Source organism: Protopterus annectens, chromosome 10.part0, assembly GCF_019279795.1.
Source record: "Protopterus annectens isolate FY-2018-M chromosome 10.part0, PAN1.0, whole genome shotgun sequence".
In the NCBI taxonomy this organism is placed as follows: Eukaryota; Metazoa; Chordata; order Ceratodontiformes; family Protopteridae; genus Protopterus; species Protopterus annectens.
In genome coordinates this window covers 1,427,983,417-1,428,008,347 of record NC_056744.1, presented here as the reverse complement: position 1 = coordinate 1,428,008,347, position 24,931 = coordinate 1,427,983,417, and the positions used below count along the sequence as shown (strand labels likewise).

General features: G+C 41.0%; 1 protein-coding gene across 1 annotated transcript in view; it reads left to right on the top strand.

Moving 5' to 3' along the window:
* The window catches only part of KIF14 (kinesin family member 14), a 2,369,812-nt gene that overhangs the window by 1,068,483 nt on the left and 1,276,398 nt on the right, over positions 1 to 24,931 (top strand). Inside the window, exon 14 of the mRNA XM_044086046.1 lies at positions 24,359 to 24,543. Within this exon, the coding sequence (XP_043941981.1) occupies positions 24,359 to 24,543 (185 nt within the window). The remainder of the gene's footprint in view (positions 1 to 24,358; positions 24,544 to 24,931) is intronic.

Genomic DNA, 24,931 nt, shown 5'->3' with positions numbered 1-24,931 from the left:
TTGGTTTTCCCACTGAGAGAGCTCTAATCAACATATTAGTCAGTCACCATCTTGGACATCCCTTGTCTTATTTTGGTCAGTATTTGTATTGGGCTCCCTTTTATTTTTGAGATATTTATAGGTCATATATCTCCAGCTCTGGTCCATTTTAGAGACAATCTCTGGTAGAATCCACCCAATATGTTATGCCTGGACTCAGTTATGTAGATAAGAGGAACTTGACAAATTATGAAAAGTTATTTACTTACCATAGTCAGATGTGTAAGACAAAGTCCATTATCTCCTTCCCCTGTCTTTCTTGGTTTGGGGTTGTAACTTGCAATTAAGATATTTTGTCCCCTTTCTTTTTCTTTCTTTCTTTTCTTGGTTTTGCAGTCCACAGACTAACAGACATCTGGAAATGGTTGCTTCCCTACAAAGAGCTGTGGGTAAAGAGGAAGAAGAGATCAGTGGCTTGAGAAAGTTTTAGGTGCTGAGTTACCCAAGTCTTGCTGGCTGTGTGCCATATAGGTAGAAAAAGATGGACCTGGTCCTATATATCTTCAGTTATGCTAAGTAGATAATTTTTGTTTTGTGTAATGTACACAGGCAACTTCGATTTTACTTGCACAAGGCTGAAGGCATTACACAGAATGAATATTTATTTGTATTTCTCTCTCCTTACAAGGAAGGTGGGTCTATTCTAACCAATCATATTCAAAATGGCTAGCTCTTTATGTTTTTTCTGGGTTTTTTTTTTAACAAGAAACATTTTTATTAAATTATCACTTACAACATCATCAGGCAATCATACATTTATATAAATGAAACTAAACTATATTGACATCATCTTAGTTGCAAGCATTATACATCACAAACCACACTGACTTAATTTTAGTTGCAGACATTATACATCACTTATAATCTACCCAAGTATTGTCAGTCAGACATTACATAGCTCATTCAGATCCTGCCTTATTTTAAACCTCATTCCTCCCCTGTATGTATTGTTCCCACAGTTCCCATTTTTTCTTTGTAATTTGGTCCTACCCTATTTTAAAGATCCCAGTTTCAGTTGTTTTAATCTCTGTTACTATATGAACTATGTATAGTACAGTGGGTTTAGACTTTCATTTTGTAGTATTTGCTTTTTGGCAGCCACCATAATTAGACTCAGCGAGGAATTTCTATGTCTAAACAATTCTGACTCTCTATCATAGCTCGGAAAAATCTTTTATGTAGATACACCAATTTGCTCACCAAGTATCTCCGATAGAGTAGTCTGCAGGGAATCTTTAAAGTCTGCCAACTCATTATACTCCCAGAAAATATGTTCCCAGTTACCTATTTTTCCCCGTTATACTTCCAACATTTGCTGTCTACCTGAAGAAAAATATCTGGAGCTTACTTGGGGTAAAAATATCTATGTAAACATTTCCAAACAAAGATTCTAAATCTTCTAGACTTTGTTACATATTTGGGAGATATACACATATCCCCCAGTGTTTCTTTGTAAATTGCTTATCCAATCTTTCATTCCAATCCTTTCTAGCCTCCTCTGATTGATTCTTATAGTTATCACACAGTATTTCTACTAATTATTCCTTTAACAGCAGCTTCTGTTCTAGATTCTGCTAAAAACTCTACCAGTGCTGTTTTTTTCATTTAGGACCACCCTATTTCTTTCTCTTTGCCTGTACTGTGATATCAGTCCTTGATAGGGAAGGCAGTCTCTAGCCTGCAGTCCAAATAAATTATTGGCCTCTTCCCAATCTATTACCTTTCCCTCTCTAATTATTTGCTCCCAGTACCTTAATTCCTTTGCCAGTTTTCTCCAGACACATTTTGCCTATTGTCTGTATCCCTAATTGTAGTCACCCCTATTGGCAGAATCTCCTTTTTCCATTCCTGTGTTGGTTTACTTCTTACAATACTTTCTGCTACTTTATAACTATAATATTCTGTATGATTATTGTTATTCTCCTTAAAGGTCTACATCCAGAATCGCAATCTCATCTTGTTTCTTGAGATTCACACTGTTTCAACATCATCCCTTTCTACTTTGAATTATAGGTTTCTGCTTGTGCTGTATATAGGAGCCTTAACTGTGTATCTCTGAAATACCCATTCAAGTCAGCCTTGTTCTGTTAGAATAATCAACTTATCCCACTTGACACTTGCCATCTTCTCCTCCCAGATAAAATCCTTCAGCTCTTTATTATATGCTATCCACAACTTCTCCTCTGGTTGATAAAGATATGCCTGACCTGTGTATAAGACTAAAGGGACTAATAACATTTTAAATGCTTGTTCTTACTATCCATATCCATATTGTAGAACTTCCAGTTTCTCAGTTTTTGTATTATCTTTTGGGTACTTACGTAATATCGCAACCACGTCCAAAAGGTAAAAAAATTAAAGACATTTTCTTCAAGTTAGACTTTGCTGGACGAATGAACTGCCATTCTTTTCTTTTCACTGAAAAACCGTACTGCTTTTACATCTGATCACGAAACGTAATTTCCTGTTAACTAAATAGTCTGAATCATTTGAAGTTTGTTTACAATTGATAGAACATATTACAAGGACTTATAAGGCAAGGGTTACGTTACAAACATGCCAACATTTAAACCTGCTGGCCCACATACAGAGCAGAGGGTCATGGGATAAAGGAGCCGTGTATATCTTCTTCTTCTTCTTTCGGCTTTTCCCGGTTAGGGGTCGCCACAGCGGATCACCTTGTCCGCTCATGATTGGCAGTGGAGTTTTACGGTGTCGTGTTGCCAGCCCGGCACCCAACCTTCCACAGAAGGCACACACATGCACACACTAACACTTAGGGCCAATTTAGAGTGTCCAATCCACCTACAGCATGTCTTTGGGATGTGGGAGGAAACCGGAGCACCCGGAGGAAACCCACACGACCACAGGGAGGACATGCAGACTTCGCACAGAAGGCACCCCAGCCGAGGATCGAACCGGAGAACCTCTTGCTGTGAGGCGGCAGTGCTAACCACTGCACCACCGTGGCTGCCCTCAAAAAAAGGTGAAGTTATGTTAGATTATCCACCACAGTGAAACCAGCCATAATGGTAAACAAAGCACAGATTGCCTGTCTTATTTGTTCTTCATTTAACAATAATGTTAACTGTCAGAAATGGGTACTACTCAACACTTCATGGTGAAGGGCTGTTAGTATACTGATTACTCTAACAGTTTTTGAATGAAATAAGAAATCAAAAATCGTGAAAGCATTTTAAAAGTGCACACTTTTTCACTGAAAGGGAGAGAATGAAAGTTAATTCTTACAGTAAACTATGAGCTGAACGTGGTTGCAATAATATGTAAGTACCTTCTTTTGTTTAGTTTCTTCCCACATATCTTTATCTGCCACATTGGGATATGCATATTGCTGAACCAATTCTTGTGGGTACATAATTTACAGATATTGCCTTTGTTGTAGCTTCATTAATTGTGTATCCCAAAAAGAGTTGAAGCTGTCTCAAAATGTTCTGTAACACTGAAATGTCCTTTTTCTGGTTTCATCAGTTATAAAATAATATATGTGCAAACAGAGCCAGCTTTTCTTGACTACCATACCAGTTATATATATGAATTAGTGAGTCCCTTGTTTTCATTGTCAGTGGTTCTAAATACAGCAGAATCTCATTATAATGGACTTCAAGGGACCTGGCAAAGTAGTCTTTTATATCCAACGTCCGCTATATCCAGAGGTGGTCTTTCCACATACAAGGATATGCCTACAGGGTTTCTTGCTATGATACTGCACCCTAGCAGGTATTGTAGGTCAATGGGAGCATCCATTTATTATGTTTACACATAGGGGAGGAGGGTAGGGCAAGTGTGGACAGGGGGATGGATCCAAAATTGTCATCAAACTGTGGCTGTCTTAAGTTGATGTTATAATATTGTATTACTGATAAGCCAAGTAATAATTCATTCAACAGAAAATCCTGCACTTGTTACTTTATTCCAGCTTACACTGAAATTATGTGTTAGGTGTTATCAAGGTATGATACTTTTACACCTGTGTACTGCAATGTATTACTGATAAGAAAAGTAATCAATCAGTTTCTTCTGCACTGCATTTCTTTCTGCTGTTTTAGCCATGTATGCATCTAATTTGCCAGTGCAAGTCATTAGGACATCTGTCTCGGCCGGGTCACTATTGTTATGTTCAGTGTAACGTTGCAACATTGTCAGTGCTATGTTTGCTTCACATGTTGATGGTGGAGGTGCCACTGAAACCTCATCATCACTGGATTTGTCATCCCTTTGTGCAGAATCGACACCTGGAGACTTCTCCTTAACTTCTGCTGCTGTGTCCTGGTCACTCAGTACAGGGTTTGTCTGGACCTGCTCATCAACGGCAAGAAATTCTTCCAATGGTGTATTCTGGTCCAGGAATTGCAGTTCTATCAGTCATTCAAAAATGTTGCCACAGTCACAGGCAGCTGTAGAGCTGGATGGTCCTGTATGATTATCCATGGTCTGAATGTTCTTGACAAACCTCTCTTTCTTAAAACAATTGTAGACTGTAGTAGCAGTTATTTCATTCTCCCAAACTGAACATGCCCAAGGCAGACTGTGGAATACATCAACTGCAAAATTGTCCCACTCACTGTTCTCATTGGCCATGATATGTTTCCCCAAAAGTCACTTTCTGTACAGAACTTCAAAGTTCTGGATAATTCCCATGTCACACAGCAGAAGCTGGCTGGTACATTTGAGCAGCAGAAATTCCAGTTGTATTGCTTTAAGCTGTTGGGCAACAGCTGACTCATGTGTGCTAAATTTATTAATGATCATCTGTACATGCTGTTTTTCCTTGACAAATTTTCTGTCCAATCCTGTCAGCCACTCATTGACCAGACTGCCAGTCATCCATGCTTTGCAGTAGCTTCTCTACTGCACTGACACTGACTTTACACCTTTGAAACATTGTGGGTTGGCAGACTTTCTGATGGCTAACAGTGGCAGGGTTTCAGATCCATCCATATTCACAGCAAACAATAAAGTAAGATGCTCTTTACTTCTCTTGTCTCCATGGCAAGTGTCTCCTTTGAATGTTTCATCTGCATTGAAGATGTGTTCATCGTATTGGTCTAGTAGCTGTGGTAGTTTGTTTTGCAGCCAGTCCTTGGCCAATTCTTGTGGTACAGACTGTGATTCTTCACTCCAAATCCGAAAGATAACAGCTCAGTGTTTTTTAAACTAATCCAGCCAGCCATCACTGCAGTTAAAGTAGCCATGACCAAGTGCACGGGCAAAACTAACCGCCTTCTCGTTTAATATTGCACCAGGCACAAGGGACACCGACTGAACGCACTTGCTTTAACCTAAGGAAAAGACCATCTTCAATGTCATCATATGTAGACTTCTGCATTTTCTTGCTACTGTCAGCAAACTGCCTTGAGGATTTGTATTTCTCGCGGTTAATCCAAATATCACTAGCTGTCAACTTACTAAGACCATACTCGCATATGATGTCAGCCTGTGTTTTGTTTTTATTTTCTTTTAAAATTACATTTTGACATTTTAACTCTAGAGTTATTGGAATGCCTCTTCCAACTAGCTGACTTCTCCACCGTTTCACACAAAACAGCACATATGTGTAAATGCACATTTGTATTTTATAACCAAATAAGGTGGCATATCAACAGTCCAGTATAAGCGAAATTCCATTATAAGCGAGTTTGTTATATCCAATGCCTTTTCTTCGCATTTATATGGGTGCGTGACCGGGACCTGCAGACCTCCTCTGTTGTAGCTGAGACTCCATTATAACTGAATCCTTTATAATGAGATTCTACTGTATAATGCAAATAAGAAAGGGGAAAGAGGATATCCCTGCCTGGTTCCTCTGCTCAAGCAGAAATTATAAGAAAAGAGCCAACCCACTTTAATTTTCATCCTGGATCCCTCGTGTATCCTCCTAATCAGCCTTATAATTTTATCAGGGAATGCATATGCTTCCATTGCCTTTTTCATAAAGTTCCAGCTTACTCTGTCAAATGCTTTCTCTGCATCAAGACCTGCCAACAACAGTGGTATTTTTTTTACATTCTGCTTCTCTCTAGATCATCGATGTTCTGTTAACATTGTCAAATGTTTGCCTCCCCTCCACAAAACCACATTAATCCATATCTATCAATTTTTGGCATCACTTTTGCCTTTCTTTTAGCCATGTAGACATAAACACTTTATAATCATGGCTTAGTACTGAATTTAGCCTGTATGAAGCTGGATCTGATGGTTCTTTCCCCATTTTAGGTATTATACCTACCACTGCTTTCTTCCATGATGTTGTTACTTCTTCTCCTCTTAAACTACTGTTAAAACCTTCCTGATCTTTATCAGTTTTTTGCTGTAATAGCTTCCAAACTTCCATTGGAATACTATCTATTCTTGGGGATTTTCCTGTGGATTGGTTATACATCACAATCCTAACTGTTCCTAATTGTGCCTCATCTACCTCTAACCTTGGCATATTTAATTCTTCCATAAACATTTCCATTTGTACCTTTTCTTGATTTGCATATTTCTCTGTTTTTACAATCTTACAGGATCTCTTGTTATCTTCCTCTGCTATAGGCTCCCTAAGTTTAGTGGCAGCCTTTTTTACTTTCTGTTGCCTGAGTCATTGTGTTCAAGTTTTTGTGCTCTAAAGTTATTATTAAGAAACAGCTGCTTAACAGCAGTCTTTCTAAACTCATGCATATTATCCAGGTAATCCTTTATTTTCTGTTTAGCATTCTTCAGTTGCTCCTGTTCTTGCTCTGTAAGATTCCTTCTAGTCTACAATACTTTAACATTTGTCAGTCTGCCTAATTAATTATTGTTACTTTTTAACTATATCCCCCTTTCTTTTATTTCCACCCTATTTTTAAACTCCACTTTAATTTTATCCCACTACCTAGCTATATTTTCAGAAGACATTTCTATCTTTTCTAATAGCGCCTGAATATTTTCCACTGCCCATTCTTTAAATTCATGTCTTTGCAACAGATCGGTGGGAAACCGCCAGTGTCTCATTTTTTTATTTCATTACCCTGTGTGTTTATTTTAGTTATTATTGGCGTATCATCTGAGATCGTTATTGGGTGCATATCAAGACTTTCAATTAAATGCACATGTTCTGTGAAATGTAAATTCTGTCTTGCTAGCCCAGTTTTGGTATCGTGGGGAATAATATGTAAATTCACTCCGAACTCTTGTAAAGAATTCACATCTTCCATGCCAAATATTTTCATAAATTTTCCCTTCTGGGCCCCCAGACACATCTTCACCGCTGCAAATCAAATTCCAGTCCTCACCTATAAGTAATATTCCTTGCTGAAAGACGACTACCTCTCCCAGAATTTTCTTAAACTCCAATATAGCAGTTTTAGGTGGAAAATAAATGCATGCCAGTATAATCCTCCTCCCTTGCCAATAGCCTATTAATACTATAAATCTACCATTGTTATCTTTTTATCCTGTATTATCACTGTTGTAGCTCCTCTTGCAGTTAATATAAGTACTCCTCTTTTCCTTTGTCCCAGGTATTTCACTGGATATCCATCCTGAAAACCTTTCTTTATCAAATTCACACATTGAGTTTTTTCCAAGTGCGTCTCCTGTAGCATAGGTATTTGCACTCTACATTTTGTAATGTAGTTTACTACTTTTCCTTTTTTGCATTTATCTGTGAGACCTTTGACATTTAAAGAAATTACAGAAAGCATCATTGTGTTAAATAGTTATTATTCCCACGCTTATGGCAGGTTGATCTTTTATACACTTCTTTCTTGTCATATCCATTTGAGCCTATGTCACATCTTACAAAAGTTTTTGTTTTATTGAAAGCCCTCAAAAAAAAAAACAAGCACATCCCAATAGCCCCCTAAAACCAATTAACTTAATACTAACACACAAAACTATGTGCATGTTCAAATAGTGAAGTTTTACCTTCTTAATAGGAGCAAGTGTCCCAGACTGACACTCATAGACTTGGGTTAACTTAAAAGAAAGGTTATCCATGCTAAGACCCATAGTACACCCTTTGATTCTACTAAGTGCTTTCTGGTTTTGTCTTACCTTTATAGCTCTCCAGATGGGAAAACACTTGAATGCATTCAGAAAACATTTTCTCCTAGCCATTTCTTTTTATCATATTGTCTCCTTGTGGGGCTTGAGGACAAGATATGGAGTTGCTACTAAGCATGCAATTATTTGTTAGGAAAAAAAAGCTTTATAATATTGAATGTTCTTTTTCATTTACTTACTTTCTGTTAAAATGTATTACTATATCCAGCTGAGGGTCTTAATCCAGTCATCCCCCTATGCAAGAAAGAGAAAAAGTACATTATTGCCATGGTGGTTCAGGCCCACCTCTACAAGGGGTACTGTACCGACAACAGTATTTCTCAGTGGTGTAGATACTCAAACTAACTTGGAGGCAGACAGTTGTTTCTGTTTAGACACATTTTCTATAAACTACAGTTTGCATATTCTTTCTAGAAACAGCACCACATGGTCCTGACGCCTCTCCAAACCTTGTTAGACGAGCTTTAGAAATTTTCCCATTAGTGATGTCTGCAACAGTGACCTATATGAAGTACAGTTGTATAATAAACATATAGTAATAGATTTATGAGTATGGTCGCCACTGGAGTATAATTCCCTATCTCTATCCCCTCTTACTCCTGGTGGCATTTTAGAGTGGGGTGGTTTGTTTTCCCTTTTTCCCATTTCTGCTGGTTTAGGTGGTACCTGTAGAAGCTTCCCTTGTAATCTAGTTCTTCTTCCAACATGTCAGATAATGGCATCCCTCACTTTCCTGATCTGGGGCAAGTGAAAACCAAAGATGACTCCTTCCTCATACTCCGTATGAACTGAGGTCAAATTTAGGACAGAGGAGGATTCCTCCCTGTGTCTACTAAAGTGAGGCATTATTCAAGAAAGGTAAGATTTAACATTGGAAACACTCCTTGTCAGTCCTAAAGTTAAATTCATACATGTGATGTTGTCCTATCTCGGCTTCATTCTTAGCAGGTTGGGTTCAGAACCGATCCTCAGTTTCGACTCTGCCGTTTACAAAAGCTCGAGGTCTTCAAGTAGCTCGTGGCTTATACCCTTTCCCATGATGCACTAGGGAATTCCCCAGATCTTGTTTGCTGCTAAACAGATCAGGTGCTTCAACTGGCTGTGGCTAAGTGTTTTTTCATAAATACTTTATTTCTTCATAGTGAAATTAATATTTCTCTTCTATTTGGTTTAACAATGTAGTTTTGTCATTTTCTTAACGAACTTAGACTGTTTCTTTCCATTGCTGTTTATCTGTGGCCGTTGTTTATATTAAGGCCTAAATTCCCTTTTCCTGACCTATCTCAGCTTTTGTGTGTGATATAGGCTCTTTCTTGAGCAGTAGTTTGATACTTAGTTTAAATTAGATGGTTCTGTCTACCTTGTTTATAGAGTGTGTATTAGCTAAATAGTGTTGGTTAGCTGTTTTGTGTTTTCTTGCTATCTAATGATTAACATTAACCGAGTGTGCTGTGTGTGTGTATATATATATATATATATATATATATATATATATATATATATATATATATATATATATTCTCTTGTTATCTAAAACAAAAAGAGAGAAAGTTGTGGTATTTTCTAGTGTTCTGTTTAGCCCGTTTGAGTTAGAGGGCATTTTTCCATTTAACATATTATTGGGGTGTGCTGTGTTTTCTAGTATTCTTTAACCTGCAAGCTAGTTCGTTTTAGTTAGAGAGCTGCTTAGCCCATTTGAGTTAGAAGGCCTTTTCCATTTATTTTTGCCCTATTTAAATATATTATTGTGGAGTCCTGTGTTTATTACTTATAGTGTGGTATGAGTTCTTCACTGTCTAAGCAGTCAAAAGATACCAAACCCTCGGGGTTTAAAAAGTACACTAAGTGCACTCAGAAAATGTCTATTACAGACGGTCATACAGTGTGTGTGTGTGTGTGTGTGTGTGTGTGTGTGTCTGTGTGTGTGTGTGTGTGTGTGTGTGTACTGCCTTGGAACAGTAAACTTGCAAGAGTCTTGCTCTGTTTGTCATTCATTCACTTCTAGGGTTCTTCTTCAAAGAAAGAACAGACTGATTTTAAAAGGATTCTTGAAAACTTCTTTTTTCTGAGGTAATAGAAGAAGGTCAGAGCCCTCTTCCCCTTCTCATAAATCTGACAGATCTGGCAAAAGATCCTCTTCAACTTCATCGGACCAGTCTGAACCTTCCAAAAAATTGCCAGAGATTTCTGCTTCGGAACTAAAATCGGTTGGGCCCGAGAAACCATCTACCTTGGCTTCTCCTATATCAGAACCGTTGGTATTTCAAGTTCGAAGCTGGCCCCCAGTTCTGGAACTGGTTCTCCGACCCTAAGATCTCCAGTTTTACAAGCTGCAAGATCCCCTGCTCCCTCCTCTCGATTCTCCAGGAACCTTTCTGATGATGATGTGGATTGCGTGTTGCGGAGACTTTTGAGGACACCAGTGTTTACCAAACTGTTATCGCAGCCGACCCATAGGGTTTCGGAATCAACTTGACCTGCCTTGTCACCGTTGATTCCTCCTCTGACCCAACTCTGGGTTTCAGAGCTGGAATGCATGGAGCTGATAGTAATAGAATCATCGGAAACCGAGACCTGTTCCAGGATCTTCGGTTCCGACTACTGCTCTGACTTCCTTGGTGCCGTCTGAGCTTGGGAAGTCTAGGAGCCAATGCTCTCCTGTCGGGTCTGGGAAGGACAGTCAGATCGGACGTTTGTTGAATCCGAACTTGCCTCTCGGGGATCCAGTGCAGGTGAGCTCAGCTCCTACATCAGCTTCGGAGCCACCCCCCCTTGGTGTCGGCAATGTCTTCTGGTTCTTCGGAGCCAGGAGCTTCTTTGGATCATGGGTGGGGGGGCCTTTGAGGTGATGAGGAGAGCTTTGTCCCCATGGGCACGTCCACTCTCAGATCCATTCATTCCTTCCCCAAAGGCACCAGTATCTGTCTCAGCACAACAGCATGCACACAGATGTGGAGATCCACAGCCTCAGGAAGCCCCATTGGTGATCCCCTCTCTTCCAAAACCTCTCCATAATACCCTTCTGAAAAGGTTCCTCGGAAGAGATTATGCAAGAGGAAGCATTTGGCCTCCCCAGTGGAGTCAGTCACATCCAACACAGACCTCAATGACTTACCCACGGTCACTCTCTGAGGATGACTCCTTTGCAGACATCCTAGAAATAAAGAGGTGGCTGGAAGCCCATCAGTCCTTCTGAAGAGGAGTCTGTTTAAATAAAGGTTTATGGGTCTCACCCTTCAGCCACTTGGGTGTCTCTGCCTTTTGACAAACTTATGGACCTAGTTTGTCAAAAGGCATGGCAGACTCTAGATTCAGTGGAGCCCATTCCTCAGAGACCAAATAAATTTATCACATCCCTCAAGGATAAAACCTTTCTTACAAGAGGTGTCTGAGTAGATGCTATGGTGGTGGTGGTGGTGGCCACAAAAAAGGAACCGTCAGAGGCGTCCTCGTCTGTCCATCCTCCAACCAAAGAGTCTCTGATGGACAGATATGGAAAGCAGGAAAGGGGAAGTTTATGTCTTACAAAATAAGAATATTAGCTTCTCCTATATGAGAGGAAGAAGCATAAAAGATTTCTTAGTACATGGGAAGTTTAGAATGCCTCAAGTAGGGTTAGTTCTATCATCAGAAATGTTAAGTACATTTCCTTGTGGAAAATGTAGTATATGTGAGTTCATAGTAAAAGAATTCACAGACATTAATGGAAAAAAGTTCCAAGTTAGAGGTATTTATGGTTGCAACACAGAGAAAATTATATATGGTTTAAAATGTCCATGTAAAAAATGTTTTATGTGGGGGAAAGTAAAAGGCGGATTTTCATGTAGACTTAAAGAACATATAAGAGATATAAGAAAAGGCAAATCAACTAGTTCAGTGGCAGTTCATTTTAAAGAATTTCATAATAGCAACCCAGAGGGGTTGCAAGCAACTATTCTGGAAAAAGTAGAAATTAATGAATTAATGGTAGAGCAACATATAAAAAATGTACTAAGAAACAAACAAACATTGTTGATTTTAAAGTTTGATACTATGTGCCCTAGAGGCCTAAATCAAGAATGCACTTGGAGGTGTTTGGTATAATGTAATTTAGTAATTGTTAATTGTTTTTCTAATGAAGTAATTCATTTAATGTAAAGAGTATAAAAAGCTGTTCACAGCCGAGGCACTAGAGAGAGAATTTTCGTATATTTTTAATAAAAAAAAGAATTATTTTTTCACTGAATGGTTCTGTGTGGTATTCGTTCAACTGTGAGCTGTTTTTGGTGTGGTTTATGAAGATATGGAAAGCACACCTTTTCTTCCGAGACCTTTACACTCAGGTCCCTGAATTATCTCACACATTTTACCAGATTACAATGAGATCTCCTGAAGGAGCTAGGAGATATGCTGCAAGGTTCTGTAGATGCGGGGGTTTCAGATAAGGTTACCTCCAAGCTCTACACCTTAACTTTAGTAGTAAACTCCTCCATGAGCTTCATCTCCTATGCAGCTAATGGAGCAAGTAAGGCAGCAAGTTCAGGAATTTCCCTGAGGAGGCATTCCTGGATGTGCTTGTGTAACTTTGTGGAGCCCTTCAAGTCTTTTTTTGTTAACACCCCCTTCGATGGCTTGTCATTATTCGGGCCTAAAGTGAAAGACACACTAACCAGGTGTGAGCAAGAAGGAAAGACTCTCTCCGCCATAGGAGTCTGTTTTTCCATACCTTCTAGACCTTATCCAGAAGGTCAAAAGGTGGGTAAAATGTGGTTCTGAAAATCCTAGAGAGTTTTTCAAGACACATGTGGTGATTCTTTCCCCACGGGCAGAGGAGAAAGCAGTAATGGAAGATGCCGGCCATGCTGCAGAGGGGGTCCACAGAACCAGGGCAACAGGGAATCCTTCCTTGGCAAGCCCTTCCAGCGCTCCTGAAAGGAGGCCCACCTGCCAGCCTCTGGAGGCAGTCGGGGGTCGCTTATCTCTGTACCCTGAAGCCTGGCTAAATATAACAAAAGACAAATGGGTGTAAAGTTTTGCATCCAAAGGTTATCCCATACCGTTTTCCTTTCCCGTCCCAAACAAGAAAAACATCCCAGACGTTCCACCCAGCCGAAGGGAACAGGCATGCATCCAACGCCATTACACCAGTCTTTCTTGCCGTGCGGTGCCCGAAGCAGAAGCAGTTCCCAAGTGCCAGTCGGCCAACTCCTGAAATTTTCATTTTCGAGTTTCAGAACCGAAGTCTTCAACTAAAGCTAAGTACCGCTTTGGGGAAACTTTTTCTCGCTCCTTACTGATGTTAGTAAAACTTAATAATTGCATTACTTGTGGAAAGCAAATACCTCATAAAGATTTTCATTCGTACTGTATTCCTTGCCTAGGCTCTGACCACGACATACCTTGCTGTCGGTTTTGTGCTTTATTTAATCAGCGAACTATCCGTCGTCGGTATATTTTCGCCTCTAAATATTTTGGTTCTCGATTTAATTATCCAAAAATGTTGTCGGTTAGCCATCTGACTACCGGGATTCTGAAAAAACACAAAGATAAAGACAGAGACAGGCTGCCGAGGTCCAAAACTGCTGACAACGCTTCTCCTAAGCCTGTCGCCAGTTCGCCGGTACCCGCAGCCCCTGATACCCGCTACTTCTGATTCGCAGGCCTCTACTGAGACCCATTTGGAGTCCGGTATACTGCAAGATGCTTCAACTATGGAACCTGCGGATGTCTCTACCTTGGATGGGTCTGGAGCCGCTGTGCAGGCACCGGCTTCTGAGGGTGTATTCAGGGCTATGGACTTGCATATTAAACTGACGCCTCCTTCTTTACTTAGGCCTAAATCTCAATCCATGCCTAGAAAACCGACGCCCAGGCCACATGCTCAGCCCTCCATGCCTAAAAAACAAATGATAAGAATGGCTGAAGATCTAATAACTCTAATCAGGGGTAGCCAACCCCCCCCCCCCACACACACACACACACACACACTAAGAGGCCTAGGACTGAAGTTGATTATGAATCTTCTGATCAGAATTCTATTTTTTTCTGATTTTTCTGATGATCTGGATTTGCCTTTGTCTATTTATGTAGATTCTGATGCAGAGGACTCCATTCCCTCTGCCTCCCCTCCTGAGAATTTTTCTTTTGGGGAAACCTTGCATACTCTAAGGGAGCATTTCAACTGGGAAAGCCAGGATTTTTCTGATTCAAAAAAGAGGCTTAGGGATTTCCTTCTCCTACCTCAGCATAGACCTTTAGCTATTCCTCCTGTACTAGACATTGTTGATGATGCTTTTTCAGAATCTAGTTTGGCCCCTGATTCCCTGCCTCCTGCTCCCAGAAAACCTGACAGATACTACAGGGTCCCTGAATCCCACAAGTTCCTTTTTAAAAATCCTATTGCAGATCTAGAGACTATTTCACAAGGGCCCAAGGGCATTAAGGCTTCTACTGCTAAAAATCCTACCCCTTCTGATAGAGACTCCAGGGCGCTGGATAGATGGGGTAAGAAGGTTTACACTTCTGCAACCTTGGCCATTAGGGCTTTAAACTGCCAGTTTCATATGTTAAAGTATCAGTAACATGCTATTGGACTGCTTAAACAGAAAATTATGTTGATTCCTGACTGTGTGGAAATTAAAGAATTACAGGATTTAATGCATTCTGCTGAACAAGTTGGAAAACATACTTTGCAATGTGGTTTTGATTCATTAGAGGCCTCTTGTAGGGCTTCTGTTACTGAGTCTGTGCTCAGAAGGCATGCTTGGCACAAGGAGCAATCTTTGCCTGATGATGTTAAAGCTAAATTGTTTGATGCGCCTTTAAATCAGGACCGCCTGTTTGGCAAACAGGCTGAGGAAGTTCTTAAAAAGATGGAAGATAAAGCTAAACCTATGCAAACTGTTAAAGATTTTTTTACAAGTTCAGCCTCCTAGATTTAGTAGGCACTGGCCCTCTAAGAACTGGTCCTTTCCAGCCCCTTCCAGGTCTTCTCAAGCCAAACTCAGACACAGCAAAAACCCCAGGTTTCAGTCCCAGGGGACACACAGAACTAAGCAGTGGGGGAACTCCCCCTATGGTAAACTGTCTCAATGACTTCCTTTTAAAATTTCCAAGCACTTATCAACTGACTGCCCCCTTGGGGGGAAAGATTGCTCCTCATGCAAAGAATTGGGAACTCATTACCCAGGACAAATGGGTTTTAAATATAGTGTCCCAGGGATACAGATTTGACATCCACACGTTGCCAACACCAAGTGGGTGGCCGGACCTACCCCCAAATCAGTGGGCAGAGGCCCAAAAACAAGTGCTTTCTCTCTTAAACATGGGGGCTATTCAACTGGTACCAGAGGAGGAAAAGGGATAAGGATTTTATACAAGACTTTTCCTGGTACCCAGAAAAGACAATTCATGGCGTCCTATCCTGGACCTGTCTACTCTAAACACCTTTTTGGAGATTCCAACATTCAAGACGCTGACTCTTCACCAGTTACTTCCTATGTTAGGCAAAGATGTCTGTTTGGCAATACTAGATTTAAAAGAAGCATACCTGCACGTCCCAATCAGGGAATCTTGCAGAAGATACCTACGCTTCAAAGCAAGCTACATGCACTATCAGTTCTCTGCACTGCCCTTTGGTTTATCTACTGTGCCCAGGGTATTCTAGCCTAGCTCCAGTTATTGCATTTTGCAGGCAAAGAAATATTCAAATATACCCATACCTGGATGATTTTCTAATTCAGGCAGAAAGCCAGGACATACTTCTGAATCATCTGGCCTTTGTACAAAGGGTTCTGACTTGTCTGGGGTACACCATAAATGAAAAGAAATCACGCCTGGTACCTGTAAAATTATATTCCTGAGAGCAAGCTGGAATACAAATTCCCAGATGGCTTACCTCATGCCAGACAAACAAATTAATTTGACAACCTACTTCAAACAAGTGGCCACAAAAACCCTGCTATCTGCGAGACAAATACTGCAAGCCTTGGGGTTCATGGCCTCCTGCATTCTTCTAATTCCATATGCAAGACTGCAAATGAGGAAACTACAGTGGTATCTAAAAAGCCTTTGGTGTCAACATTCTCAAGACCTGGAAACAATGATTCCTATCATAACTTGCCTACGCCTAGAGTTCATTTGGTGGGCAGAGGTTTGCCACCAAAACAACGGACTACCTTTCACACCACCCCCTGCCGCCCAAACCCTAACAACAGACTATGCATGGGGGGATCACCTGACAGGGAAGTGCATTCAGGGCAAATGGAACCCAAGTCAAATGCACCTGCATTTCAATCAAAAAGAAATGTTAGCTGTACAGAATGTTCTGACAGCCTTCCGGGACCACGAATGGTAAAGACGGGCAACACCACTGTTATGTGGTACATAAACAAGCAGGGGGGTACACATTCTTACCCCCTCTGCAGACTAAGCTGTGGCATTGTGGAACACAACCTTGAGCTACCAAGTGCACCTACAAGCTCAATTCCTGCCAGGAAAATTAAATACACTGGCAGACGGACAAAGCAGAAAACTCATTGACCCCATGTGTGGCAACTGGAACCAAAGATTTTCAACATGTTGACAAGCAAATGGGGGAGCCCAGATATAGACCTGTTTGCCTCTCCCCAGAACCAATTGGACAAATTTTGCACAAGGACTCCCCACAAACAAGCCTGGAAAGTGGATGCTCTGTCCTTCAGCTGGAAAAACCTATCAGTCTATGCCTTCCCCCTTCTGCCTCTGCTCTCCAAAGTACTACTAAAAACCAAACAGGACAAACCAAGGATGATTTTGATTGCTCCAGACTGACCGTGCCAACACTGGTACCCCCTCCTGCGCAGTGTGTCACGGTTATCTCCATGGCACCTGCCTTAGACTCCTTCCCTGCTGTCTCAGCAGGAGAACCAGATTCTGCCCCCTAAGCTTCTAACACTTAACCTTGCAGCCTAGCTAATTACTTAATCTCTCCTTTACTATCCCTCAGCAAACCTGTGATGGATATCATTTTAGAGGCAAGGCAGCCTAGTACTAGAAAATCTTATGCTGAAAAATGGAAAAGATTCTGTGCCTGGAACCAATCTCAAGGGATGAGCACAGCAGCGCTCAATTTACCTCACAGTTTACAATACTTAACTGAGATGCTTCACAAGGGCCTGTCTTTTTCTTCCATTAAAATCCACGCCTCAGCTCATTATAACACAGAACCGCCCTTCTTCTTTCATCCACTGCCCAAGCAGTTCCTCACAGGGGCCAAAAATTTGAGACCACCCAGGAGAGCTCCAACCCCAGTCTGGGACCTTAACTTTGTCTTGGAGAAACTCACTCGAGCCAGTTGCTAGTGCAGACTTAAAATTTCTTTCTTGAAAAACAGCTTTCCTTTTAGCAATCACTTCAGCTGGAAGGGTATCTGAATTACAGGCCCTTATGGCAGTGGAGCCTTTCATCATCTTTCATGCAGACAGGGTGTCCCTCAGAACCAGTCCATTCTTCATGCCCAAGGTGGTACCCAGTGTGGCTCTTAATCAGTCCATTAATTTGCCAGTCTTCTTTCCCAATCCACAGAATAATGGGGAATGGATACTGCATTCCTTAGATGTGCACAGACAACTTAGATTCTACTTGGACAGGACTAAACCTCAAAGAAAATCTGAACAACTGCTGGTGGCATTTGCGGCAGGGGCAGAGGGCAAGGCTATTTCAAAGCAAACCATTTGTAAATGGATAAGCTATTGCATTCATTTCTACTATAAGCACCATGGAAAACCTATCCCCCAGGGAATCAGACCTCACTCCACCAGGGTTGCATCTACCTCTACAGCCTTTCTCAGAGGCGTCCCTACCAGGAACATCCTAGAAGCTGCTACCTGGAGTTCTGTACATACTTTTACCAAGCATTATCATTTGCCAATTTTCTCTAAATCCAGAGCTGGCTTTGCCACTGCGGTCTTGCAGGGCCTTATAGCTGGCTCTAATGCTATCTAAATTCCTCCTCCCAACCATAGCTTTGGGAATCTACCCAAATGTTATGACTGCAACAGTGAAGCACGAAGAACATAATACAGTTCGTACACTTACCATAAATGTAGATGTTCTCGTGTATTCACTGTTGCAGTCCTGGTTACCCTCCCCTCCAGCCCCCTAACTTCTTTTGGCTATACCTCTACTTTCCTTTGCTATGCTTAAAAGCCTTTTTGGTGTATTTGCTTTTTTGTTGTTGGTATATCTTTGTGCTTTTATATTTAATTGCTTCCCATTAGGGGGGCACCTGACATCTGGGGCAAGAAAAAATGATGTAATAGTGTTGGCTGCTTGTTTTATACTCCTGACCACCTGACGTCATGAAAGAAGGGACAGCAACCGATGCAGGACCCAAGACTTTGTTAATCAGGCCGACTGAAGGCTGCCTGCAAGCAGATAACCCAAATGTAATGACTGCAACAGTGAATAGACTTGAACATCTACATTTATGGTAAGTGTACACAACTGTACTTTTTGAGCTCTGCTCTTTGGTCTCACTACAGCCCCAGAGTGTTCACCAAATGTATGGCAGTAGTCATGTCTCACTTGAAGTGTCTAGGATTCAGAGTGTTTCTGTACCAAGATGATTGGCTCCTAACTGCCACCACCGAGCATCTACTAATAAAGGTGAGAGACACCACATTGAAGATCTGCTTCCATTTAGGAATCACAGTAAATTATGAAAAGTCTGCCTTATTGCTATCTGAGCATATCATTTTTATAGGAGCAGACTTAAATACTTCAAAACTGATAGTGAAGCTTCCACCAGAAAGAGTACAAACCCTTAAGCCTCAGGTCATCAGTCTACTTTTCAAAAGGAAGGTTCAAGCAAGAACAGTTCTGAAAGTATTAGGGACCATGGCAGCAACAATAAACTTGATTCCATTGGCGAAGCTGCAAATGAAAATTCTACAGTGGCTGTTGTTCACTCAGTGGTCCATGCAGGAGCTACCCATGTCCCACCAGATCATAATAACAGAATCTTGCAGGAAAGACCTTGTTGGTGGCTTCACTTGACTCATGTGACTTTACATCGACCATTTGTTCTCCCACAACCTTTAGCCACAGTAACCACAAACACTTCCCAGATTAGAGGGGGGCATTATCTGTGAAAGGCAGTCCAAGACACTTGCTTGGCGAGATCACGAGGCCCATTTGCACATCAGTGTTCTAGAGATGAGAGCAGGGCTGTTAGCGTTGCAAGCATTCCAGGACTCTCTTCCACTGGGAACTATTGCAATTCAGACAGACGACATGTCATTTGTGTGGTACATAAACAAGCAAGGAGGAACCAGATCTTACCCTCTTTGTTGAGAGGCTCTGAGAGTATGGCAGTGGGTGACCTCCTCCCAACACTTTCTGATAGCAAGGCATATCCTGGGGAAATCCATTGTGATAGCAGACAAACTCAGGAGGACCATTGTGATGCCTCACGAGTGGTCCCTGAAGCAAGAGATAGCAGAAATGATTTTGCGAAAATGAGGCTAGCCTTGCTGTGATCTTTTTGTCACATCCATGAATGCTAAATGCAGCAGATACCTTGCCCTAATCCTCCCTCCCGGGAGTCACCACGGGATACACTTGTACACGATTGGCCCTCAGGTCTCCTCTATGCCTTCCCTCCCTTTCCAGTAATATCCAAAGTTGCAAAGAAAGACAGTATATTGGGAAGGACCTTTAATACTTATCGCCCCTTACTGGGCTCATCAAATCTTGTTCCCCTTCCTGTGGCATCATCTTCAGGAGGAGTCTTGGATTCCAGACCCAGTTCCGGATTTTCTGACTCATCCGTCGGGACTGCTCCATCCATCTCTTCAAACCCTCAAGTTGACAACATGGCTGCTCCAATGCCAAACATAGCCAGGCTTCCTGACCTTTCACCTTCAGCGCAGCAGATCCTGATTTCTTCACATAAAGCTTCTACGAGAAAATTATATGTCAGCAAATGGAAAAGATTTTCCTCTCGGGCCTTAGAAAATCATATTGACCCTTTCTCTGCACCTATATCTTTTATACTGGAGTTCTTAGCAAAACTATTTCATGAGGGAGCAACTGCCGCTACTATTCAAGTTCAGTTAGCAGTGATCTCTAATTTTCATTTAGGAAAATGAGGCCAAATGTTATGTCCCACAGACTTTGCAAAGCCTTTTTGAGGGGTACCAGTCTACTAAGACTGCCCATTAAACCACCTCTACCCCATGGAACCTCAGTTTTGTATTATTCTGTATGATTCTTCCACCCTTTTAACCCGCATCATCCTGTGACCTGAATTTCTTAACCTGAAAGATGATTTTCTTAGTAGCTATAACTTCAGCTAGAAGAGTTTTGGAGGTACAAGCACTGTCTATCGAACCCCCATATATGTTATTCCACAAGGATAGAGTCTCACTCCTTATGAACTCGCCCTTTTTGCCAAACGTATGCTTGGAATCAACTTTGAATCAATCCATAGACTTTCCCTAACTATGGCATTAAGGCAGAGTACATGTTACACCAACTAGATATTCATAGGCAATTGTGTTTCTGCTTGCACAGAACAAAGGACTTTAGGAAGACTGACCAATTATTTATCTCCTTCTCAGACCAGAAAAAAGGTGCTCCAGTTGCTAAGACCACTCTTTCCAGATGTTTGTCATATTGCTTTACATTTACATACAAATCCAAGAACAAACAACTTCCCGACAAAATAAGAGGTCATTCTACCAGAACTATGTCTACCTCTTCTGCCTTTCAGGCAAAACTGCCAATTGATACCATTTGTGCAGCAGCAACATGGGCAAGACCTCGTACCTTTATGACTCATTACAAAGTTGATTTGGCCTCCAGGAACAGGGCCTCCTTTGGAGCCACTGTTCTAAAGAATGTTCTCCCTTGAGCCACCCAAGAAAGATGGTGCTAGGGACGCTGTCCCAACCAGTACAGAATGAAGGCGAGATAGGACAACATCACATAAAGAAGTTATGTACTCACCATAACGTTCCATGTGTGTTATCCCTCTCACCTTCATTCTTACATCCCACCCTCCTTCCCTTAGCCTTTGGCTCCTGGAGGACAGAGAGGATTTATTTGGCATCTAATTTTTCTCTGAGAACTTGTAAAATTCTATATGTATATATTAGTATACCAGCAAACAAGATCTGGGGAATTCCCTAGTGCATCATGGGATAGAGTGTAAGCCACAAGCTACTTGAAGCCCTCGAGCTTTTGTAAACGGCCGAGTCGGAACCGAGGATCTGTTCTGAACCCAACCTGCTAAGAATGACAGCAAGAGGGATAACACATATGGAACATTACAGTGAGTACATAACTTCTTTTTTGTTCTTATCCTTTTTGTGCACTTTTTGTTTTGCTGAAGCTCCAGTGCTTCTGGGCTGTGCATCCACTAGTAGCGCATACAGTGCCATCATGGCCCATGCTAGAAGAGTACTGCTAGCTGCTGAACCCTAAGCTCTTTTCTGCCACTTGCACAGATCAAATTTCATTCCTCACTCTTGTTAGTGAAAAGTTCCAACATTTGATATAATTTCATACGTAATAATAATAACACTAGTAAAATAAAATACCTATTTATTAACCAGGTAGGCTTTCTGGACAAAAGTCCCTTTTCAGAAGTGACCCAGGAGTAATGTCTGGTTAAGTTATTTGCTCAAGATTGCACAATAGGGAAATTTGGGCTGAGGGACTCAAACCCTGTACCACTGAAACTACAGCTCAAATGCTTAACTCCCTATAGCAGTTGCCAGACTCCTCTGTGCCAACTGCCACATCATCAGAAAATTTATAGAAGAAATACCAGAGTTAATCCTTATTGCCTCCCCATGCCCTCCAGCAGAGGAGGGTCCATTTTTCAGGCTGTCAGGTCCTTGACTACTGCAGGAAACTCACCTTGTTTTAAGAAAGGAGGATACCCATGGTGGAGTAGTAGTCAGTCTATTTCAGGGTCTGGCTGCTGCTACTTTAGACAGTCTAATACCACCTGACTTTCTGATATGACCGTCAGAAATTACTGAAGCTGTCAAGAAGCTTATGACTGACAGGCATACTCTGCCATTTCAGTCAGGTTAGGGCATATCAAAACCAGGCTTCCAGGCGATCCTGACCTGACTTAGGCACATTTTGGGCTTCATTTAATCCACAGCCATGGAGCATGGGTCAGATATTTCCTCTGATCATGACCGCATTGTGGCCAGGCACTCACTGGTTAAAGAGTTTCTTAAGAGTTCCTGCATCTCTTTCCACTTGTGTAAGAACCCTCTCCATTCCATGGAATTTGAACATCATTGTTGACAGGCTTGTCCAGTCCTTGTTTAATTGATTGGTTCAAAGACATTGATGTTTGCGTCTTGGAAGATGCCTTTTAGTGTCCATCTTCCCTGCTTGCAGGATCTTGGAGCTGTAGGCCCTCTTGTAAAGGGATCTTTTTCTGGTATTTCACATGGATAGGGTATCCCCTAAGACAAACCTGAAAGTATTTCTCAAAATATCTCTGAAACTGTCCATTTATATTACTGTTTTATTCTCAATGGACAAAACCAGAGGAGAGGGAGATAACACATTGACTGGTACATCAGTTCAGAGTTTACCTGAAGTCAGTGCCCGAGGTCAGGGATATGGAACATTTGTTTTCCTTTGCTCTAGGGCGAAAAAGGATTCCCATTTCCATCCCTATCCAAACTCATTGTAAGTGAATTGCCAGCTACATTGTCTTTTCCCATTAGACAACTTAACTGCACATTGAAAAATACTGTGGCCAAAGACCACTGCTGTAGAGGTGTAGCTTTTTCCATGGCATGTTTCAAGATGGTCTTTAATGCAGATAACTATGCCATTGTCAAGTGACCCTCATTTTACAACTTTAGAGAGCTTTATTATCTCAACCTTGACTGTAAGAGTCTGGCTTCAAGTTTGAACTTTCTAATTCCCTTGATTTTTTTTTTTTTGTTGTTGTTGTTGTTCTTTGACTTCTTCCACCTTGTGGATATACTGCTTGGGATTAAGCCTGGTCACTGATCCACCAAAAAAGGTCATAGATGTTAGATGTAATGTATATATGTTTACTGTGCAGGTGGTCCATGAGAGAACTCTTTTTGATGGATCCAAATTACCCTCTCATCTCCCTTTGCAGCTGGACAACCTTCCTATGCAGTGTTGTCTGTTGCAGTTCGCACAAGTTCGGCAGTTTATATACTTTTGAATTAATTGCTAACTTTTTAGGTGTTGTTTAGGGTCTATATCATATCACCGAAGAGGCATTACAGCGAACACCTCTTCATCGACACATACACAGTGAATGCACAAAACTGCGAAAGCTGACATCAGTGATTTCTTTCCGTAGGAAAAAAATCGCTTGCCTCAAAACATAAACACATCATTACAAACATAAAGTGAGGGGCTTCACCCCCATACCTCCCCTAACTAAATATACCAACTCCGAGATTGCACTACAGTAAGGAAAATGGCAAACTTACAGGGATGGCCAAGTGATTTCTTTCCCAGGGAAGCAACGTCTCTTCAAGTATTTAATATAGACCCTTTATTTATCTTTTTTTTCCTTCTTGATTAGAAGGAAGTGTGCTTATGATGTGGTTTTGGATAAATTGGTGGGCTCATGGGCAAGATTCACTCTACTGGTGTGATGTATGATGATGTATGACATATGGAGTGTGATGGCATAAGATGCGAATGCTGCCAGTTTTGGAGGCTTCAAAATAAAAATGTCAGGTTGGACTGGAAGAAAAGATGAAAGTAATCATAGACCCCCTTCCAAGATTAGCTGATATGATGGCATCAGGGTTTCATCCCCTGACTAGTCCATCTGACAACCATGTCCATTGACAGAAACAAGTTCATGGGAAAATGTAACTTTTCTTATGACTTTGCGAGTGATTAATAGATTGCTAAATGAAGCACATATATGTACTTTTGGTAAGTATTTCTGAAAGCTTAAATCTTTCTAATTTTTCATTCTTGGTTGAACTCCCTGCAAATACAACCACTTAAATCTACCAATGTGACTGCTGATCAGACATCACTGATGCTTATTATTTATTGGCTCAAGTAGTCAAGAATTTGTGTCAATGGCACTTGATTGTTGACTGCATTTTGTGATCAAATAATATAAACTCTTCTAACAAATGGTAAAGAACCCAGTATATTATTACAAGGTTATAGGGTACATTTGCATTTTATTGCATTTATGTGTCTGCTGCCTAAAGAAAAACTCAAATACTAAAAGTTCATAGATATTTACATATATTTATGTGTGTTACAGAAAGTGGGAATTTCCTTCAAAGTGGACAACAAATTGCCAAGCTTGGTAAATATAACTGAGGATCCCCAGCTGTCAGAGACACTTCTTTATGTAATAAAGGTGGGACAGACTAAAGTGGGCAAACTTGCACCCACTTCCACTCATGATATACAGCTGTCTGGTGCACTTATTGCTGAGGACCATTGGTAAGTCAACATGTGAAGTAACTTTTACAGTAAGAATGACCTTTGTGAAGGACCTTAAAAATGCATAGTGCATCTTTTGCCATTACCCCAGTATTGCTGCTAAAACTCTACCTACGTATTGAGAATCTGTGCCAAAAAATAGCTGTGGGTTGTACGTAGTAGGACTGAAGCAGGTTATTACTGATGCGTAAGATGGCTACTCTTCTGGTGGAGTGCTGAAGAGTCTGTCGTATTTTAAGGCAGAAGGCATACTGTAAACGTTCACAGAAATAACTTGGTCACTGTTGTAAGGATTGGATGTTGCTCCAGAAAGTCAGAGTTTCACCGTGAGACTTGCCATTTAAAACTGCTCAATGAATATTTTTCATTTTTAGTTTCTAAAATGCCT